The sequence below is a fragment of the Peromyscus eremicus genome, chromosome 1 (genome assembly GCF_949786415.1).
Source record: "Peromyscus eremicus chromosome 1, PerEre_H2_v1, whole genome shotgun sequence".
Lineage (NCBI taxonomy): Eukaryota > Metazoa > Chordata > Mammalia > Rodentia > Cricetidae > Peromyscus > Peromyscus eremicus.
In genome coordinates this window covers 16150000-16168683 of record NC_081416.1, presented here as the reverse complement: position 1 = coordinate 16168683, position 18684 = coordinate 16150000, and the positions used below count along the sequence as shown (strand labels likewise).

Below are 18684 nucleotides of genomic sequence, written 5' to 3'. Positions count from 1 at the left end.
GATGAGTTCCACAGATTAAAGTCTTAGCTATTGCCCAAGACGTAGCAAAATGTCACATGGTAAGACTTTTTCTCATCGGAGGATTCTACTCATGTGAGCGCACACATCCACATTTTATCCCTCCTTCCCTCGAAACCATGGCAGGCACTGACTGTTAATGGTTGTGGTATTTGTCTTTTAAGCATGCTGTATGTTCATCTTCATTTATTGGGTCTGAAACTGAAGCTTTCAGAAGCCAGCATGGATCTACAACTTTTGGGGATAAAATTGCTGTTCTTGGATATAACAGGCAGTAGCCAGGCAGTGGTGGCTCATGCCTTTAATTAATTCCAGCACTGGGGGGACAGGGGACAGGTGAGGGAGGGCAGAGGCAGGCAGATCTCTGGGTTCCAGGACAGCCAGGGCTACACAGAAACCCTGTGTGTGTGTGTGTGTGGTAGGGGGGGATTGACAGGCAGAATTCTCGTGTAGTGTGAATGTAACTGTCTTGAGTATTTTGTTTTCAGTAATTATTGCTATTACATGTTTACAGTACATCCTAGTTTTAATTTCAAAAGCAAGCTTTTCTGACATTGAAAGGCATTTTCAACAACTTGACCCTTACTGCTGTTGTATATTAAGTTCATGACCGTATTTGATTGTTTTTAACATCACCAAGAACTGAATGACATAATGTTTAATTATTTCTGTCTTGGTAACAGTAGTGACACAAAATTAATTGGTGTGATTTCTGCATGGTTGAAAATCGCCGTCAAAGAAATGGAAATGACTAATTAAAATCCTCAGTCCTCAATGTGAAGTAGGTTACAGTGGGTACATCCCAGGAAACTTGTGGTAAGGAGTTAAACCTTACAGAGACTGAGGCTTGAGAACAGTGTTGGAGGCATCTGAACAGAGCATTTTGTCTTGAGGTTGCTACATGGGAGTGATTGTCTTGTTTAAGTTGGTCCTCTGGACTAATTGTTAGTACCTTCTCTATGAAGTTACTGATCCAAACTAATTGGGAGGGCTACGAGGCATCTCGGGACAGTGTGCTTGCCTAGCATTCATCAGACCCTCGTTTGACCCCTAGTACCCCAGTCAATAAATAAATACATAAACGAGCAGAGAGCCCTGGGCCAAGGGAGTAAGTAGATTATAAAGACATAGGATGTGACCATTGGCAGCTCGACCAGAGTGAGGGAGGAAGGGAAGCGCTGGCCTGGCAAGAACAGACAGCAGGTTTCCCGGATGAAAGTGAAGGCGCCAAGAATGGCCTCCGGTGATTAGTTCCCAGTCACCTGGTAACTTGTTCAAAGCTGGTTTTCTGTGGCAGCTCCTTGAGGAAGAAATTGAGCTGATGTCTGCATGGTCAGAGCTCTACGTCTTACTACAAAACAATAAACTGGATGGTTTATGATGTATTCAGAGTTTTATTTTTGTGAGTGTAAGGCCTCATAGCTCTGTAAACAGCAGAACATGTAGGGGCCAGGGTTGGACCTGTTCGTGAGCTCACTGCAGAGGCTTCTTGGACGGCAGTTTGCCAGTTCTTAGCCACACTTCTCATGAAGTACCCTTTCTAGGCTCAGCCCCCCTCCCCACTTTTTTTTTTTTTTTTTTTTTTTTTTAAAGATGGTGTCCACCATGCTTAGCTCTTCTTCAGGCTTTAGTTCAGCTAATGCACAATTCAATTGGGAATTCACAAGATGGACTATAAACCAAATCTTTCTACTTGAATTTGCATCATCTAGGGGCTAAATGATTTTTACATTAAAATGTGACCATGGACAGCATTTGGTTACAGAGGCCAGCCTGGTCTACAAAGCAAGAACCAGAGCAGCTGAGGGTACATAGAGAAAGAGGAAAAAAAAGAAAAAAAGCCTTATTTTGGTTTAGATGTAGTAATGCACACCTTTTTTTTTTTTTTTTTGGTTTTTCGAGACAGGGTTTCTCTGTGTAGCTTTGCACCTTTCCTGGAACTCACTTGGTAGCCCAGGCTGGCCTCGAACTCACAGAGATCCGCCTGGCTCTGCCTCCCCAGTGCTGGGATTAAAGGCGTGTGCCACCACCGCCCGGCTGGTAATGCACACCTTTAATCTCAGCAGAGGCAGACAGCACTTGAGTTCAAGGCTAGCCTGGTCTACATAGAAAGTTCCAGACCAGACTGTGTAACATTTTTACTTTGTAAAACCTTTTAAATTTAATCTTTTCAGCTGGCCAGTGGTGGTACACGCCTTTAATCCTAGCTCTTGGGAGGCAGAGGCAGATGGATCTCTGTGAGTTCGATGCCAGCCTGGGCTACAGAATGAGTTCCAGGACAGGAACCAAAGCTACAGAGAAACCCTGTCTCGATTTAAAAAAAAAAAAAAAAAAAGGCAGTTTGCTGTAAATTTAATCTTTTCATTCATGTGTGTTGGTGTTTTGCTTGCATGTATGTGCAAGGGTTTCAGATTCCCTAGAACTAGGGTAACAGTTGTGAGCTGCCATGTGGGTGTTGGGAATTGTACCCAGGTCCTCTGGAAGAGCAGCCGGTGTTCTTGACCGCTGAGCCGTCTCTACAGTTCCTATAAAACCTATTGAAAGTTAGACTCACTGGCTGGACAGACGGCTCAGTCAGTAGTTAAAAGCACTTTTGCAAGCCGGGCGGTGGTGGCGCACGCCTTTAATCCCAGCACTCGGGAGGCAGAGCCAGGCGGATCTCTGTGAGTTCAAGGCCAGCCTGGGCTACCAAGTGAGTCCCAGGAAAGGCGCAAAGCTACACAGAGAAACCCTGTCTCGAAAAGCCAAAAAACAAAACAAAACAACAACAAAAAAAAAAAACACTTTTGCAGTGAACCAGAGTTCAATTCTCAGCACCCATGTGGTAGGTGGTATATAACCTTAACTCCAGTTCCAGAGAATCCAAAGTCCTCTTCTGACCTTGGGCACCAGGCATGAATGTGGTGCACGTACTTACATGCAGTCGAACAGTCATAAAATGAACAAATTTTAAAGTTTCGGTGGGGGGGGGCACCACCATAGTGCACATGTGCTCGGCTGACAACTGTAGTTCTCCTGTGGGTTCTGGTAATTGCACTCAGGTCCTAAGTCTACGTGGCTAAGTGTCTTGAACCACACTTTTTTTTTTTTTTTTTTTTTTTTTAAAGACTGCATCTAGCCTAGCGGTGGTGGCACATACTTTTAATTCCAGTACTCAAGGCAGAGGCAGGCAGATCTCTGAGGTCCAGGCCAGCCTGATCTACAAAGTGAGTTCAGGACAGTTAAGGCTACACAGAAAAACCCTATCTCCAAAAACAACAACAACAAAAGGACAGGATCTCATGTAACCCAGGCTTCAAACACTCATGGTGTAGCTGAGAATGACCAAGAACTTTTCCTGAGTGCTGGGATTAGCGTGTAACCTACTCCGTTTTATGTGGTGCTGGCGATCAAAGCCCAGGCCTCATGAATAGTAGGTTAGCACCCCACCACTGAGTCACATTCTGAGCCCCAGTAAACACAATTATTCTAAGGGTGAGTTTTCAGAATTCCAGCTCTCTGAAGTACCTGCTTAAATGTCTGCAGTTACTAAAGAGGCCAGTAGGTGGGGCTCTTACCCACTCATAGGAAGCCTATTCTTGCTGTGAGCTAAATACAGAGATGAGTAAGACTCATCTCACCAGTTGTGGCTCACTGGTTCTAGAGGGGATCGAAAGGCAACCTCTCTGGCCTACGTGGTCACCTGTTACCTGAATGCCAACTGCAAGCAACATGGCTTGTAGCAGCCAAGACTCTCATGGAACCCTGCAACCCAAGTGAAGGGATAAAGAGGGAAAAGCAATATAGATATAGCCATTCGGTGGTGGCACACACCTTTAATCCCAGCACTTGGGAGGCAGAGACAGGTGGATCTCTGTGAGTTCAAGGCCAGTCTGTCTACAAAGAGTTCCAGGAAAGGCGCAAAGCTACACAGAGAAACCCTGTCTCAAAAACAACAACCAAAAGTGTAAGATAGGTATAGAGGGAATATTGGTTGCCTTTAATGGATGGGTAAGAGTTGTCTTTAGGAAGTGAGAAAGTCAGCTTTTGGGATATGAATAATGTTCTCCTGAATTGAGCAATGATTTCAAATAAGCCATATTTTTATGCTTGTTTTATACCTACACAATGAAGTTTTGTTTTAAACGTATTTTCCATCCATTTTTTTTTTTTTTTTTAAGATTTATTTTATGTGTATGACCCAGGCTGGCCTCGAACTCACAGAGATTCGCCTGGCTCTGCCTCCCTAGTGCTGGAATTAAAGGCGTGCGCCACGACCGCCCGGCCCCTCTTCAGATTTTTGGTGGAGGTACCATCACTTCTATAGATACACTCTATAGAAAATCAAGATGGGAGCCAAGTAGGGGGCCCCTGCCACATGGGGTTGGAAGACACTTTAATTTGCATCAAGGACTGTGCACACTGAAAAGTTTCTCTTCAAGTGACCAAACAAGAACAGTGGTGTTTGGCTCCCTCCTTGGGTAGCACAGAAAGGCTTTTGTTCGTTTTCTGTTTAAGGTGGTGCCATTTCCTTGGGACAAGTGAGCTGAGGAGAGCCATGGAAAGGCTCTTCGCATGAAACATGAAAAAAAAAAGCAAGTTTAAACTTTGGGTTGATTTATTTATTTTTTTTTTATAATTGACCCAAGGAGAATATTTTTTTCTTTTCCTTTTGTTCTCTTTTTTTTCCGGAGCTGAGGACTGAACCCAGGGCCTTGCGCTTGCTAGACAAGTGCTCTACCACTGAGCTAAATCCCCAACCCCTGGGTGGATTTTTTTTTTTGACATAATCTACAACTTTGTGGTCTTACTTTTTGGATAGCAGCTCTTGGAGTCAGCTTCAGCTGTCATTTGTTAGGTTCTGCCCACCTTTGTCTTTCTTGACAGTCTCACACTTCACCTGGGTCTCACTGATTAGGCCAGGTGGGCTAGCCAGCAAGCCCCAGGGATTTATCTGCCGGTGCTGGGATTATCAGTGCATGCTACCATGCCTTGACAGGGTCTCTGTGTAGCACTGGCTGCTGTGGAACTTGCTACATGGACCAGACTAGCCTCTAATTCACAAAGATCTGCCTTCTGCTCCCAGAGTACTAGGATAAGAGGTGTGCGTCATCACACCCAGCAACATTTTTTTTTTTTTTTTTTTGTCTTTTTAGACAATGTCTCACATTGTACCCCAGCTTGCCATGGAACTTATTATATAGTCATGTTAACCTATAACTTATGGCAATCTTTTTTTTTTTTTTCTTTCAAGACAGGGTTTCTCTGTGTAGTTTCGGTGCCTGTCCTAGATCTCTCACTCTGTAGCCCAGGCTGGCCTGAAACTCACAGAGATCCGCCTGGCTCTGCCTCCCAAGTGCTGGGATTAAAGGCATGTGTCACCGCCACCCAGCATTGTGGCAATCTTTCTGCCTCAGCCTCCTTAGTGCTGGAATTATTCATGTCAGCAACCATGCCCAGCTCTCCCACATTTTTTGTGGGGGGAAATGGTCTCACTGTGTAGCCCTGGCTGGTCTGGAACTCACCATACAAACTAGGCTGACCTCAAACTCATGGTAAGTTGCTTCTGCCTCTTCTGCCCCTGAGATGCATCACTGTGCCTGGCAACAATTTTTTTTATTACAAATGATAAACACAGGGCTGGAGAGATGGCTCAATGGTTAAGAGCACTGGCTGCTCTTGCAGAGGACTGAGGTTTGATTCCCAGCACCCACATCATGGCTCACAACCATCTGTAACTCTAGTTCCAGGGAATCTGATTCCCTTTCTGCTCTCTGCAGGCAACAGGCACTATTTGTTCTTTTTTTGTTTTGTTTTGTTTTTTTTTGTTTTTGTTTTTTGTTTTTTTGTTTTTGAGACAGGGTTTCTCTGTGCAGTTTTGGTTCCTGTCTTGGATCTCCTCTGTAGACCAGGCTGGCCTCAAACTCAGAGATCTGCCTGGTGCTGCCTCCCGAGTGCTGGGATTAAAGGCGTGCGCCACCACCGCCCAGCTTAGCAGGCACTATTTGATTTTGAGAGTTACCATGTTATTAGTTTTAAATGTCCTGTTTTCAACAACAAGAAAATCACACATTATACAAAGAAACAGTAGTGTAAGTTGGGGTTTAGGAGACCCCCATCAATAGTTTAGGAACTACTGGGGGATGTGGCACTGATAGATTACTCATGCCCATGGGTATACAAGCAGCAAAACTAAATACCTCCCCACCCATCTCTCTAATGCTGGGTATTGATCCTAGGTCCTTGTACCTGTTAAGTATTCTACTGTATCTCTGGCCCCTAAAATGACTGTCTTAAAGAACTAAAAGAAGAGGTAAGAAAGTAAACAAACAAAATGTATGTACAAAATAGATACATCTGAGAAGAAATAAAAATCTAGCTGCAGCCGGGCAGTGGTGGTGCATGCCTTTAATCCCAGCACTGGGAGGCAGAGGCAGGTGGATCTCTGTGAGTTCAAGGCCAGTCTGGTCTACAGAGTGAGTTTCAGCCCAGCCATGGCTATATAATGAAAACTGCACTTAAAAAAAACAACTACTTTGTATACATTGGACCTGCTGATAAGCAATGGCAGCTTGGAGAGGATGTGTAGGACAGCTAATTTGTGAATTCAGCTCTGTTCTGTCCTTTGCTAGGAGAAGCTCCTGATGTTGGCCTACTCACCTCTGATGCTGTCACAGCTCCAAAGCACAGCTGGATCCTACTGACATGGAGCAAGAAACTAAGGAGCTGAGCCAATGGCAGGCGGCACATAAGCCTCCCTGGACAATAAGTCATTCTTTTCTGTTTCTCGAGACAGGGGTTTTTTTTTCCTCTGTGTAGTTTTGGTGCCTGTCCTGGATCTTGCTCTGCAGACTAGGCTGGTCTCAAACTCAGAGAGATCCTCCTGGCTCTGCCTCCCAAGTGCTGGGATTAAAGGCGTGCACCACCACCACCACCACCACCACCACCACCACCACCACCACCGCACAACAATAAGTCATTCTTTATCTTAGATATATCTCTATTTTTAGAAGCAGTGGAGTGTACACCTCTTGGAATCATGACCTAGCATTCAGTATTTCCTTGGGGCACAGAATTGACAAGGACTCCTTTGGTATCTGCTAGAGTGGTGTGATATAGTTAACCTTGATTGTCAATTTGATGGGATCTGAAATCAGAGATACGTCTCTGAACAGGTCTGTGAGGACTTTTCCTAAAAGGATTAACTGGGAGAAATAGAGCCTTCTGCAGAGTAGAGGGGAGAAACCTCCCTCAGAGTGAACAGCATCCTGGAAGCCCAGAGAGAGAGTTATCCAAGGGAAAACAGAGCTGCCTGCCTGCCTGGGTTTCACTGCTAAGGATGTCTGTCTCTGTCGTGACCGCTGTTGTCACCGCCATCCTTTGTGACATGAGATTCCAGATGCTTGGGCCTTCCAACATGGACTGAACCATCCAAGCCCGCAGCACCAAACTGGGCCTACTGAGGTATTTAGTTTATGAACTAAGGAGTGACTCGGTTCTCAGCCTCTCCAGCATCATGCAGCCAGCCATTATTGGACTACCCAAACTCTATCCTGTAAGCCGTCCTAGCTAACCCCCCTTTAGAGATCTGCTTTCACTTACACGCCTGTGTCCGGGTCTATGCCACGTGTGCAGGTAGTTCTGGAGGCCAAAAGAGGCTGTCATAGCCCTTAACTGGAGCAGCTGGGGGCTCCCGAAACCCAAGTCTGGTCCTCTGCAAAAATAGCAAGCACTCGCCGGGCGGTGGTGGCGCACGCCTTTAATCCCAGCACTCGGGAGGCAGAGCCAGGCGGATCTCTGTGAGTTCGAGGCCCAGCCTGGGCTACCAAGTGAGTTCCAGGAAAGGCGCAAAGCTACACAGAGAAACCCTGTCTCAAAAAACCAAAAAAAAAAAAAAAAAAAAAAAAAAAGCAAGCACTCTGAACTGCTGAGCCATCTCTCCAGCCCCTGAGATTATAATGTATATGAACGTATATGTATTCTATCAGTTCTGCTCCCCCATAGAACCCTTCCTACTACAGGAAGAATCTGGAAACAGTAAAGTCCACGGCAGATGTGTGAAGGTCAGAAGTTCTGTGGAATCAGTTCTCCTTTGCCCCCTCACTTGGGTTCCAGGGATTCAGTTCATGTCTGACTGAAGCTTTGCATCATCGGATGGCAAATTCTGTTTATTCACTGAGCCATCTTTCTGGCTCTCCATTTTCTCATTCCTAATACCTTGGGGTGTACTTAACAAATTGAAAACAGAATACAGTTTAAAAACTAACAAGAAGCCAGGTGACAGTGGCACATACCTTTAATGCCAGCACTCAAGAAGGAGGCAGAGGCAGCAGGATCTCTGAGTACAAGGCCAGCCTGGTCTACAGAGTGAGTTCCAGGACAGCCAGGGCTACACAGAGAAACCCTGTCTTGAAAAACCAAAACCAAACCAAAACAAACAAACAAACAAAAAAAAACAAACAAGAAAAGGAAACTGTGGGGCTAAGAAGAACAACAGACAATTCCTGAGGCAAAGATAGATGGTAGATAAAGCAAATAAGAATCAGCGAACTTGACACTAGGATCATAGGAATTATTGAATCTGAGGACCAGAAAGAAAAAAGATTGGAAAGGGAGAAAGAAAAGAGGGACTGAAAAGGTATTTGGGAACTGATGACCAAATCCTAAGACTCAGTGAATTCCAGGGGAAATGGCCTCATACATCCACACTGAGGCAAACAAAAACTCAGGAGAATCTGATTTTTTTCCACAGTATAATTATAATTTTTCATAAAAGCCTAACAAAGTTGTACTCGTGTTTATATAAGTACACTAAAGTCTGGAAGGATATTAGGAAATTGCTGCTGGCTATCTTTAAAATTTGTGTAGATTTATTGATTTTACTTTCTGAGTATGAATCTTTTACATGCATGCAGGTATGTGCACTACACAAGTGTCTGTTGAATTCCATGGAACTCAGGCTATGCATACTTGTGGAACACCATGTGGGTGCTGGGAATTGAACTCAGGTCTTCTGCTAGAGCCGCTGCTTTTAATTGCTGAGCCATCTTCCCAGCCCCCACTGCTGGCTGGCTGCATGGAGACTGAAGGCAGGAAAAGCTGCCTTCACATAGCCTGTACTGTAGAATGTTTTTATTTTCCCTTTAATGTGTGTATGTGTGTGTGTGTGTGTGTGTGTGTGTGTGTGTGTGTGTGTGTGTGTGTGTAAATGAGTACAGATGTCCTCAGAGGCCAGAGGCATCATCTCCTCCTAGAGCAGGAGTTACAGGTGGTTGTGAGCCTCCTGATGTGGATTCCGGGAACCAAATCCAGGCCCTCTGCAGGAAAAGCAAGCACCCTTAACCATGGAGCCACTTCTTTAATCCCACATTTTGTTTTGGTTCCAAGGAACACAGCACTCTTTGGTCAGAAGACTTCAGAAAAGGTTTAGAAAATTCCTTTTAAAAACAGCTGTGGAGCTGGGTCTCAGTTGGTAGAGTATTGCCTAGCATTGCCTAGAAGCTCTGGATTTAGTCTGGGCTTCTATCACATAAATTGGAATTTAGTGGCAAATGCCTCTAAGCCCAGTGCTTGTGTGGAGACAGAAAGGTCAAGAGTTCAAGGTCAGGCTGGAGAGATGGCTCAGAGGTTAAGATCACTGGCTGCTCTTCCAAAGGTCCTGAGTTCAATTCCCAGCAACCACATGGTGGCTCACAACCATCTATAATGAGATCTGATGCCCTCTTCTGGCATGCAGGGACACATGCAGGCAGAACACTACACATAATAAATAAATATCTTTAAAAAGCCAGGCGGTGGTGGTGCATGCCTTTGATCCCAGCACTTGGGAGGCAGAGACAGGCAGATCTCTGTGAGTTTGAGGCCAGCCTGGTCTACAGAGTGAGATCCAGGACAGGCACCAAAACTGCACAGAGAAACCCTGTCTCGAAAAAAAAAAAATCTTTAAAAAAAGATTTATTGGGCTGGCGAGATGGCTCAGTAGGTAAAGGCACTTGCTGCTAAAGCTGAGGATGTGAGTTCAATTCCGGGAGCCCATATGTTGGAGGAGAAAATCAACCCCCACAATTTATCCTGACTTACACACACACACACACAAACACACACACACACACACACACACACACACACACTTAATTAAAAATAAATATTTATATATTAAAAAAAAGGGTTCAAGGTCGCCCTTGACTTTAGAACAAGTTTGAGGCCAGCCTAGGATACATAAGACCCTGCCTCAAAGATGAACAAACAAAAAAACCTCTGCTGGGGAGGTGGCTTCCTCAGTGTCAGCACTTGCTACACAAGCATGCAGATTGGAGTCTGATTTTGCCCAGCTTTTCATATGCGTGTATGTCTACAATCCTAGGTCTGCTGAGGCAGAGACAAGAGGACCCCTGGGGATTGCTGGCCATCCAATCTAACTGAATCCTTGAGTCCCAGATTCAGTGACAGTCCCTGTCTCCAAAAATTGAAGTAGAGAACAATTGAGATCGCCTCTAGTTTTCTTACATACATGCATATACATTTGAATGTGTATCCATACACATGACCACATACACACACAACAGCTGTGTAAGGCTGGGCACGGTGGCGCACACCTTTAATTCCAGCACTTGGGAGGCAGAGGCAGGTGGATTGCTGTATGATATTTCTTTGTGTTCTGACAAATAAAGCTTGCCTGGAGATCAGAGAAGCAGAGCAGCCAGTCACTAGAGAGACTTCTTAACCTCTAACTCCTCAGACCGAATGGGGGCTGAGAGATCCTGTCTCCACCTCCTTGGTACTGGGATCAAAGGCATGATCCTCCCATGCTGGGATTAAAGGTGTGAGCCACCACCAACTGGCTCTGTTTCTCTTTTAGACTGGATCAATTTCATGTAGCCCAGGGTGGCCTTGAACTCCTGATCTTCCTGCTTCCTTCTCCCAAGTGCTGGGATTGAAGGTGTGAGCCACCACTACCTGGCCTCTATGATTAACTAGTGGCTAGCTCTGCCCTCTGATCTCCAGGAAAGCTTTATTTGTCAGAACACAAATATGGATTTCTGTAGTGGGTAGCCATTCCAGCTTTGATCTGGAAGTTCCAACCCCCATTGAGACTTCGGCAACCATCATGCCTATAAGGCGGGGCCAAGGGAGGCGCCTGGAGACCTGGGATCTGGATGGGTGGTGCTCTCACTTGGTTCCAGGACCTTGGACGGTGAAGGTGGGCCAAGCAGAGCTCCAGAGAACACCGCTGGACTGTGATACACCTTCCCCAGACCCCGCGGCGACCTACCGATCCCTTAACTTGTAAGTTACACCATTAAATAAATCTCCTTTTAACTATGTGGAGTGGCCATAATAATTACACCAATATCTGGTACCCAACGTGGGGCAAATTCCAAAGGCCTGGGTGGCTCCCACCCTCAGCCTCCTCCCCGGCTAGCGGGTACCTAAACCCGCCTGCAAAGTTCCATATAACCAGGGAACGCCTACACGATTCCATTCCCGAAAAGGGAGCAGCTAGTCCGGTCTCAGTTCCCTAGCTTAGCCCCAAGACCAGCGAAAGAGCCACTCCCCTGCTTCCTGAGTGCCTGTGCCGGCTCCGGCTCCCGCCATCTTGACTCCAGCGAGCTGCAGTCAGCCAAGATCACCAGCAGGCCCTGCTTGCTTTGCAGCTTAGAGCTGGGTAGGGCAGGGCGGTGGTGACACACACCTTTTTTTTTTTTGTTTTGTTTTGTTGTTTTGTTTTTCGAGACAGGGTTTCTCTGTGTAGCTTTGCGCCTCTCTTGGAACTCAATTGGTAGCCCAGGCTGGCCTCAAACTCACAGAGATCCGCCTGGCTCTGCCTCCCGAGTGCTGGGATTAAAGGCATGCGCCACCACTGCCTGGCTTGGTGGCACACACTTTTAATCCCAGCACTTGAAAGACCCCCAGCCTCCCCGCCTAACATAGCTTAGCTCAGCTGCTTATGAATAAAGCCTGAGAGGTACTGAGGAGTTCAGTTAACGGACATGGGATAAACAGAACATTTGTACTTAGCCACCAGGCCCCAGAGCAAGGAACTAAAAGGTCAGAAAAACACCCTGTACCCTAGACAGAAGCTAGGCGTGGGCGAGCTGGGGAGAAACCACGAGCTGACCTGGGTTCGAACCTGGCCTCATATGAATCATCCAATCAGAACTGGCCTCATTTGCATCATCCAATCAAAACTCTGTAACCGGGCTTCTTGTTTCTGTACCCGTGCCCGACCCTATAAAAACCCTCTGCTCCAGCCCGTGGGCGCGCCAGTCCCTTGAGCTTCTCGAGAGTCTGTGTCGCCCCGGGTACCCGTGTTCCTGAATAAAGCCTCTTGCTGTTTGCATCTGATTCGTGGTCTCGGTGTCTTCCTTGGAGGCGAGGGTCTCTCCTGAGGGAAGACTGCCTTCGGGGGTCTTTCATTTGGTGCGTTGGCCGGGAATTGAGACCCCCTGCCTCAGGACCACCGACCCACTGTCAGGAGGTAAGTTGGCCGGCCACTGTTTGTCTTGTCGCAGTCCGTCTATTTGTTTTCTGTTTTCGTTGGGCGCCCTAAGTCAGGTCTGAGTCGGTGGGGGCTGAAGGAGCTGACGAGCTCGGACTTCGCCCACCGCGACCCTGGAAGACGTTCCACGGGTCACTGAAGTCCCCTCTGGGGCACGGTTTTTCGGGGCCACTCCCGTATCAGAGGGATACGTGGTGCTGGTAGGGGACGGAGATCGAGGTTCCTCCGCTTCCCCGTCTGAATTTCTGCTTTCGGTTTTACGCCGAAGCCGCGCAGCGCAAATTTCTGTCGTCTGTGTTGTCTTTTTGTTTATCGTTACTTGTCTAACACTCCTTTATCTAGAGACCACCATGGGACAGACCATCACCACCCCATTAAGCCTAACCACGGACCACTGGTCCGATGTTAAGGCCCGAGGAAACAATGAAGGTGTCATTGTTAAAAAGAAAAAATGGATCACCCTCTGCGAGGCCGAATGGGTCATGATGAATGTTGGCTGGCCGCGAGAGGGATCCTTTAACCTCTCTCTTATTTCACAGGTGGAGGGCAAGGTTTTTGCCCCTAGTCCTAACGGACACCCCGACCAGGCCCCATATATTGCCATCTGGAGATCTCTGGTCGAAAATCCATTTTCATGAGTCAAGCCTTTCCTTCCACAGCCCCCTCCAGTCTCTGGGCCCTCCGCACCCCTCAACCCGGACTCTTCCCTCTACCCTGTGCTCCCTCACAAGGAGACCCCCAAGCCCCCTGTCCTTCCCCCGGACCCTAACTCCCCTCTCATAGATCTCCTGGTAGAGGAGCCCCCTCCTTATCAGGCTGGACCCACTCGGCGACCCGGCGGAGCGACAGCGGCTCCCACCGCCGCAGGGGTGGCTCCCGCCGCCGCGGTGGAGGCGGCGGCCGCATTAGCGGCCGCCATCCGGCCGTTGGCAGATGCTAAGGTTTCTCCAACCAGCAGGACCTCAGATGAAGACAAGGAAGATGAGGTGTCATCCCCCATTGCCGGCCGCCTCCGCGGCCGCCGGGAGGGACCCCCTACTGAGTCCCAAGCTTTCCCACTCAGAGAAGGGCTGAACCAACAACTACAATACTGGCCCTTCTCTGCTTCAGACCTTTATAACTGGAAACAACATAACCCCCCTTTTTCCAGGGACCCCGTTGCTTTAACTAACCTAATTGAATCCATCCTAGTGACTCACAGGCCAACTTGGGACGATTGTCAGCAGCTCCTGCAGACCCTCTTAACAGTAGAGGAAAAGCAGAGAGTTTTCCTGGAGGCCCGGAAACAGGTTCCGGGCGATGACGGGAGGCCATCCCAACTCCCGAATGTCATCGATGCGGCTTTTCCCTTGACTCGCCCTAACTGGAACTTCAATACGCCTGAAGGTAGGGAGCATCTACGCCTCTATCGCCAGTTGCTCTTAGCGGGTCTCCGAGCGGCCGCTAGAAGGCCTACTAATTTGGCTCAGGTTAGAAATGTAATACAGGGAAAGGAAGAGACACCCGCTGCATTTCTAGAAAGATTGAAGGAAGCTTATAGGATGTATACTCCGTATGATCCGGAAGACCCAGGTCAGGCTCCAGGTATTATCCTATCATTTATCTATCAGTCTAGCTCAGATATCAGAACTAAATTGCAGCGGTTGGAGGGTCTACAGGCGTTAGGGTTGCCAGACCTAATGAAGGAAGCAGAGAAAATATTTAATAAGAGAGAAACTCCTGAAGAGCGAGAGGAAAAGAGATGGCAGAAACAAGAGGAAAGGGATAGGAAACAGCATAGAGAGATAAAGAGAGTTTTGGCCGCCGTTGTATCCCAGGGACAGCGGAGAGAGGGAGATAGGCCGGGAGGACGAAGGAGGCCACCCCTAGATAAAGATCAATGTGCTTACTGCAAGGAGAAGGGACACTGGGCCCGGGAATGTCCCAAGAAGCCACAAGGACCCCTCCGGCCCAAGCCCAAGACTGCGGACCTCCTTAGTCTGGAGGACTAGGGGGGTCGAGGCCAGGAGCCCCCCCCCCCCCCGAGCCTAGGATAACCCTCAAGATCGGGGGGCAGCCCGTGACCTTCCTGGTTGATACTGGTGCCGAACATTCAGTCCTAACCCATGCCGGAGTGCCCCTTAGCCGGCATTCTGCACTGGTACAAGGGGCAACTGGAAACAGGAGATATTACTGGACTACCGAGAGAAAAGTTCAACTGGCTTCAGGGCAAGTAACCCATTCCTTTCTGCACATACCTGAATGCCCCCATCCGCTGTTAGGACGGGATCTATTAACCAAGCTAAAAGCACAAATCTATTTTGATGAAGAGGGACCAAGGGTCACGGGTCCTAGAGGGGGCCCTCTACAAATCCTGGCCCTCAATCTAGAAGAAGAATACCGTTTGTTTGAGTCAGAACCCTCGAAAAAGGCCCCTGAGGAATTACAGAACTGGTTAGAAGAGTTTCCTCAAGCCTGGGCAGAGACTGGGGGTCTGGGGTTGGCACACGATCAGCCACCGCTGATGATCTCATTAAAGGCCTCCGCGACTCCCGTCTCAATTAGACAATACCCAATGTCACGGGAAGCCCATGAGGGAATTAAACCCCATATCCGGAGGCTCCTGGACCAAGGGGTACTAAAGCCCTGTCAGTCCCCATGGAATACCCCTCTCTTGCCCGTAAAGAAACCGGGGACAGGGGACTACAGGCCAGTCCAGGATTTGAGAGAGGTCAATAAGCGGGTGGAGGACATACACCCCACGGTGCCCAACCCTTACAACCTCCTGAGTACCCTCCCACCGACGCACGTCTGGTACACGGTATTAGACCTGAAAGATGCCTTCTTCTGCTTGAGACTGCACCCTAAAAGCCAACTACTGTTTGCCTTTGAATGGAGAGACCCGGAACAGGGACTCTCGGGACAGCTGACCTGGACACGGCTCCCTCAAGGCTTCAAAAATAGCCCAACCCTCTTTGATGAGGCCCTGCATGCAGATCTGGCCGGGTTCCCGGGTCGAGCATCCAACCCTGACCGTGCTCCAGTACGTAGACGACTTACTTCTGGCCGCCAGGAGTCGGGCCGAGTGCCTAGAGGGCACTCGGGCTTTACTGGCCAGGCTTGGACAGAAGGGCTACAGGGCCTCGGCCAGAAAGGCACAAATTTGCCGAGACAAGGTCACGTACCTGGGCTATACCCTGACTGGGGGACAGAGATGGCTGACAGAGGCCAGGAAAGAGACAATACTCTCCATTCCCCCTCCTCGCAGCCCCCGCCAGGTTCGGGAATTCCTGGGTATGGCTGGGTACTGTCGCTTATGGATCCCCGGGTTCGCTGAATTGGCCGCCCCCCTATATCCCCTCACAAAACCAGGGGTAATGTTCCAATGGGGAGAGAAGCAGCAGGAAGCATTCCAACAGATCAAGAAGGCCTTACTTGAGGCCCCGGCTCTGGGTCTGCCAGATCTTACCAAACCCTTTGAACTGTTTATAGATGAGAACTCGGGCTTTGCTAAAGGGGTGCTGGTGCAAAGACTGGGACCCTGGAGGAGACCTGTGGCATACTTGTCCAAGAAATTGGACCCTGTGGCCATAGGATGGCCTCCCTGCCTCCGCATGGTGGCAGCCATTGCAGTTCTACTCAAGGATGCCGGGAAACTGACCCTGGGTCAGCCCCTGACTGTACTGGCCTCCCATGCCGTGGAGGCCTTGGTCCGACAACCACCAGACAGATGGCTCTCCAACGCCCGAATGACTTACTACCAGGCCTTACTCTTGGACTCAGACCGGGTCACGTTCGGACCCGTTGTCTCCCTTAACCCTGCCACCTTGCTGCCGCTGCCTAGCCCATCCATAGAGCATGATTGCCTCCAGATTTTAGCCGAGGCGCATGGCACTCGCCCTGACCTAACAGATCAGCCGCTCAAGAACCCAGATGTCGTCTGGTACACAGATGGGAGCAGCTACCTGGACGGAGGAGAACGCAGGGCCGGGGCAGCTGTTACCACCGAGTCCGAAGTGGTATGGGCCTCGGCCCTCCCGCCTGGGACTTCGGCTCAGCGGGCGGAACTGATCGCCCTCACCCAGGCCCTTCGGATGGCAGAAGGTAAGAAACTCATCGTGTATACAGATAGCAGATACGCCTTCGCCACTGCACATGTCCATGGTGAAATCTACCGACGGAGGGGCCTGCTCACATCCGCAGGTAAAGAGATCAAGAACAAAAAGGAAATCCTGGACCTCCTGCGGGCCCTGTTTCTCCCGCTCCAGCTCAGCATTGTCCACTGCCCGGGGCACCAAAAAGACAACTCCAAGATAGCCAAGGGGAACCGGCTGGCGGATTTGACTGCCCAGACAATGGCATCCCAGCCGATAGGGAATAGCCAGTTAATGGCTATACAGGACACTCCAGAGCCTCCTCCACCCGGGAGAGAGCCCATGCCCTACAGCCCCGAAGACCATGAGCTAGCAAAGAAAATGGGGGCGGACTGGGACCCACAGAGACAAGCCTACCTACTGGGGAACCGGATAGTGATGCCCACCTCTCACACCCACCATATGTTACAATTCCTCCATGCCCTAACTCATCTAAGTGAGACAAAAATAAAGGCCCTGATAGACAGAGAAAACACCGGGACAATTCTGCTAAACCAGAATCGGGTGCTCCGACGGGTGGCCTCTACCTGCCCCGCATGTGCCCAGGTCAATGCAGGTAAAGCACATCTAGCCAAAGGAGCCCGTTTGAGGGGCCACCGTCCCGGTGTGCATTGGGAGATAGACTTTACAGAAGTAAAACCCGGACTCTATGGATACCGGTACCTCCTGGTCTTTATGGACACCTTTTCAGGATGGATTGAGGCATTTCCAACCAAGAATGAGACGGCTAATATAGTCACAAAGAAACTGTTGGAGGAAATCTTCCCAAGGTATGGGATGCCTCAGATATTGGGGTCAGACAATGGGCCTGCCTTCGTCTCCCAGGTAAGTCAGAAGGTGGCCAAACTGTTGGGGATGGACTGGAGACTCCATTGCGCATACCGCCCCCAGAGTTCAGGACAGGTAGAGCGAGCTAATAGGACAATCAAGGAGACTTTAACCAAATTAACGCTTGCAACTGGCACTAGAGATTGGGTGCTCCTACTCCCCTTGGCTCTTTACCGAGCCCGGAATACTCCTGGGCCGCACGGCCTAACCCCTTTCGAAATTCTATATGGGGCCCCACCTCCAGTCGTGAAATTTCTCCATCCTGATATCTCATCTTTTGCCACCAGCCCCACTTTGGAGGCACATCTACAGGCCCTCCAGCTGGTGCAGAAGGAGATTTGGAAACCCTTGGCTAAAGCCTACCGAGAGCAGCTGGACAAGCCGGTGGTCCCCCACCCTTTCCAGATTGGGGACTCCGTTTGGGTTCGGCGCCACCAGACTACAAATCTAGAGCCACGGTGGAAGGGGCCCTACACTGTCTTGCTGACCACCCCCACTGCACTCAAGGTCGACGGGATTGCTGCATGGATCCACGCCTCTCATGTGAAGGCTGCCGGGGAGAACGACCCAGCAGGATCCAGAGAATCAACATGGACAGTGTACCGCTCACAGAACCCCCTAAAAATAAGGTTGGCCCGCGCCTCCCCCTCCTCCTTCCCTTCCTTTTGAGCTCAGTCTATCCCCAGGGGACTAGGGCGGCAGAGAGCCCGCACCTAGTCAAGAAACTCACTTGGCAGGTCATCTCACAAACTGGGGAGACGGCCTGGCAGACGACCGCCCTCCATACCCCCTTTACATGGTGGCCCCCCCAACTCCTGATTTCTGTCAGTTGGCATTGAATTCGGGATTTTGGGGGGTTGAGGGCATTAAGCCTGATGCCTTAAACTCCTCCATCCACCCGGGGGGGGGTGCATTGGCCGGATCCGGGATGCCGTCACCCTCAAGCAAGATGTATATTCGCCCAGTCGGACTTTTATGTTTGTCCGGGGGATGGGAGGGGTTGGGCCCTTGCAAAGAGATGCGGGGGGGAAGGAGATTTTTTCTGTGCCAAATGGGGCTGCGAGACCACTGGCGCAGCACACTGGAGTCCAAGCTCAAGCTGGGACCTGATCCAGACCAATAGAGGTTTCAGGAAGGTTACAGGCAAATGGCCTTGCTCAGATGGGTCCCCCGAGGTCAGCCGATTCAAGCCCGGGCTTTCACTCCCCCTAAATATAACTTTCACTG

General features: G+C 49.3%; 1 protein-coding gene across 1 annotated transcript; it reads left to right on the top strand.

The window, feature by feature from the left end:
- Positions 1-49: 49 nt before the first annotated feature.
- On the top strand, positions 50-18084 carry LOC131902773 (uncharacterized; the record flags this gene model as incomplete). Its single annotated transcript, XM_059253745.1, is given in 5 exon segments — positions 50-59; positions 13280-14482; positions 14485-15485; positions 15487-16928; positions 17019-18084. Coding segments are annotated over 5 exon segments (4722 nt in total), but the record flags the coding sequence as incomplete, so codon positions are not given.
- Positions 18085-18684: the final 600 nt, after the last annotated feature.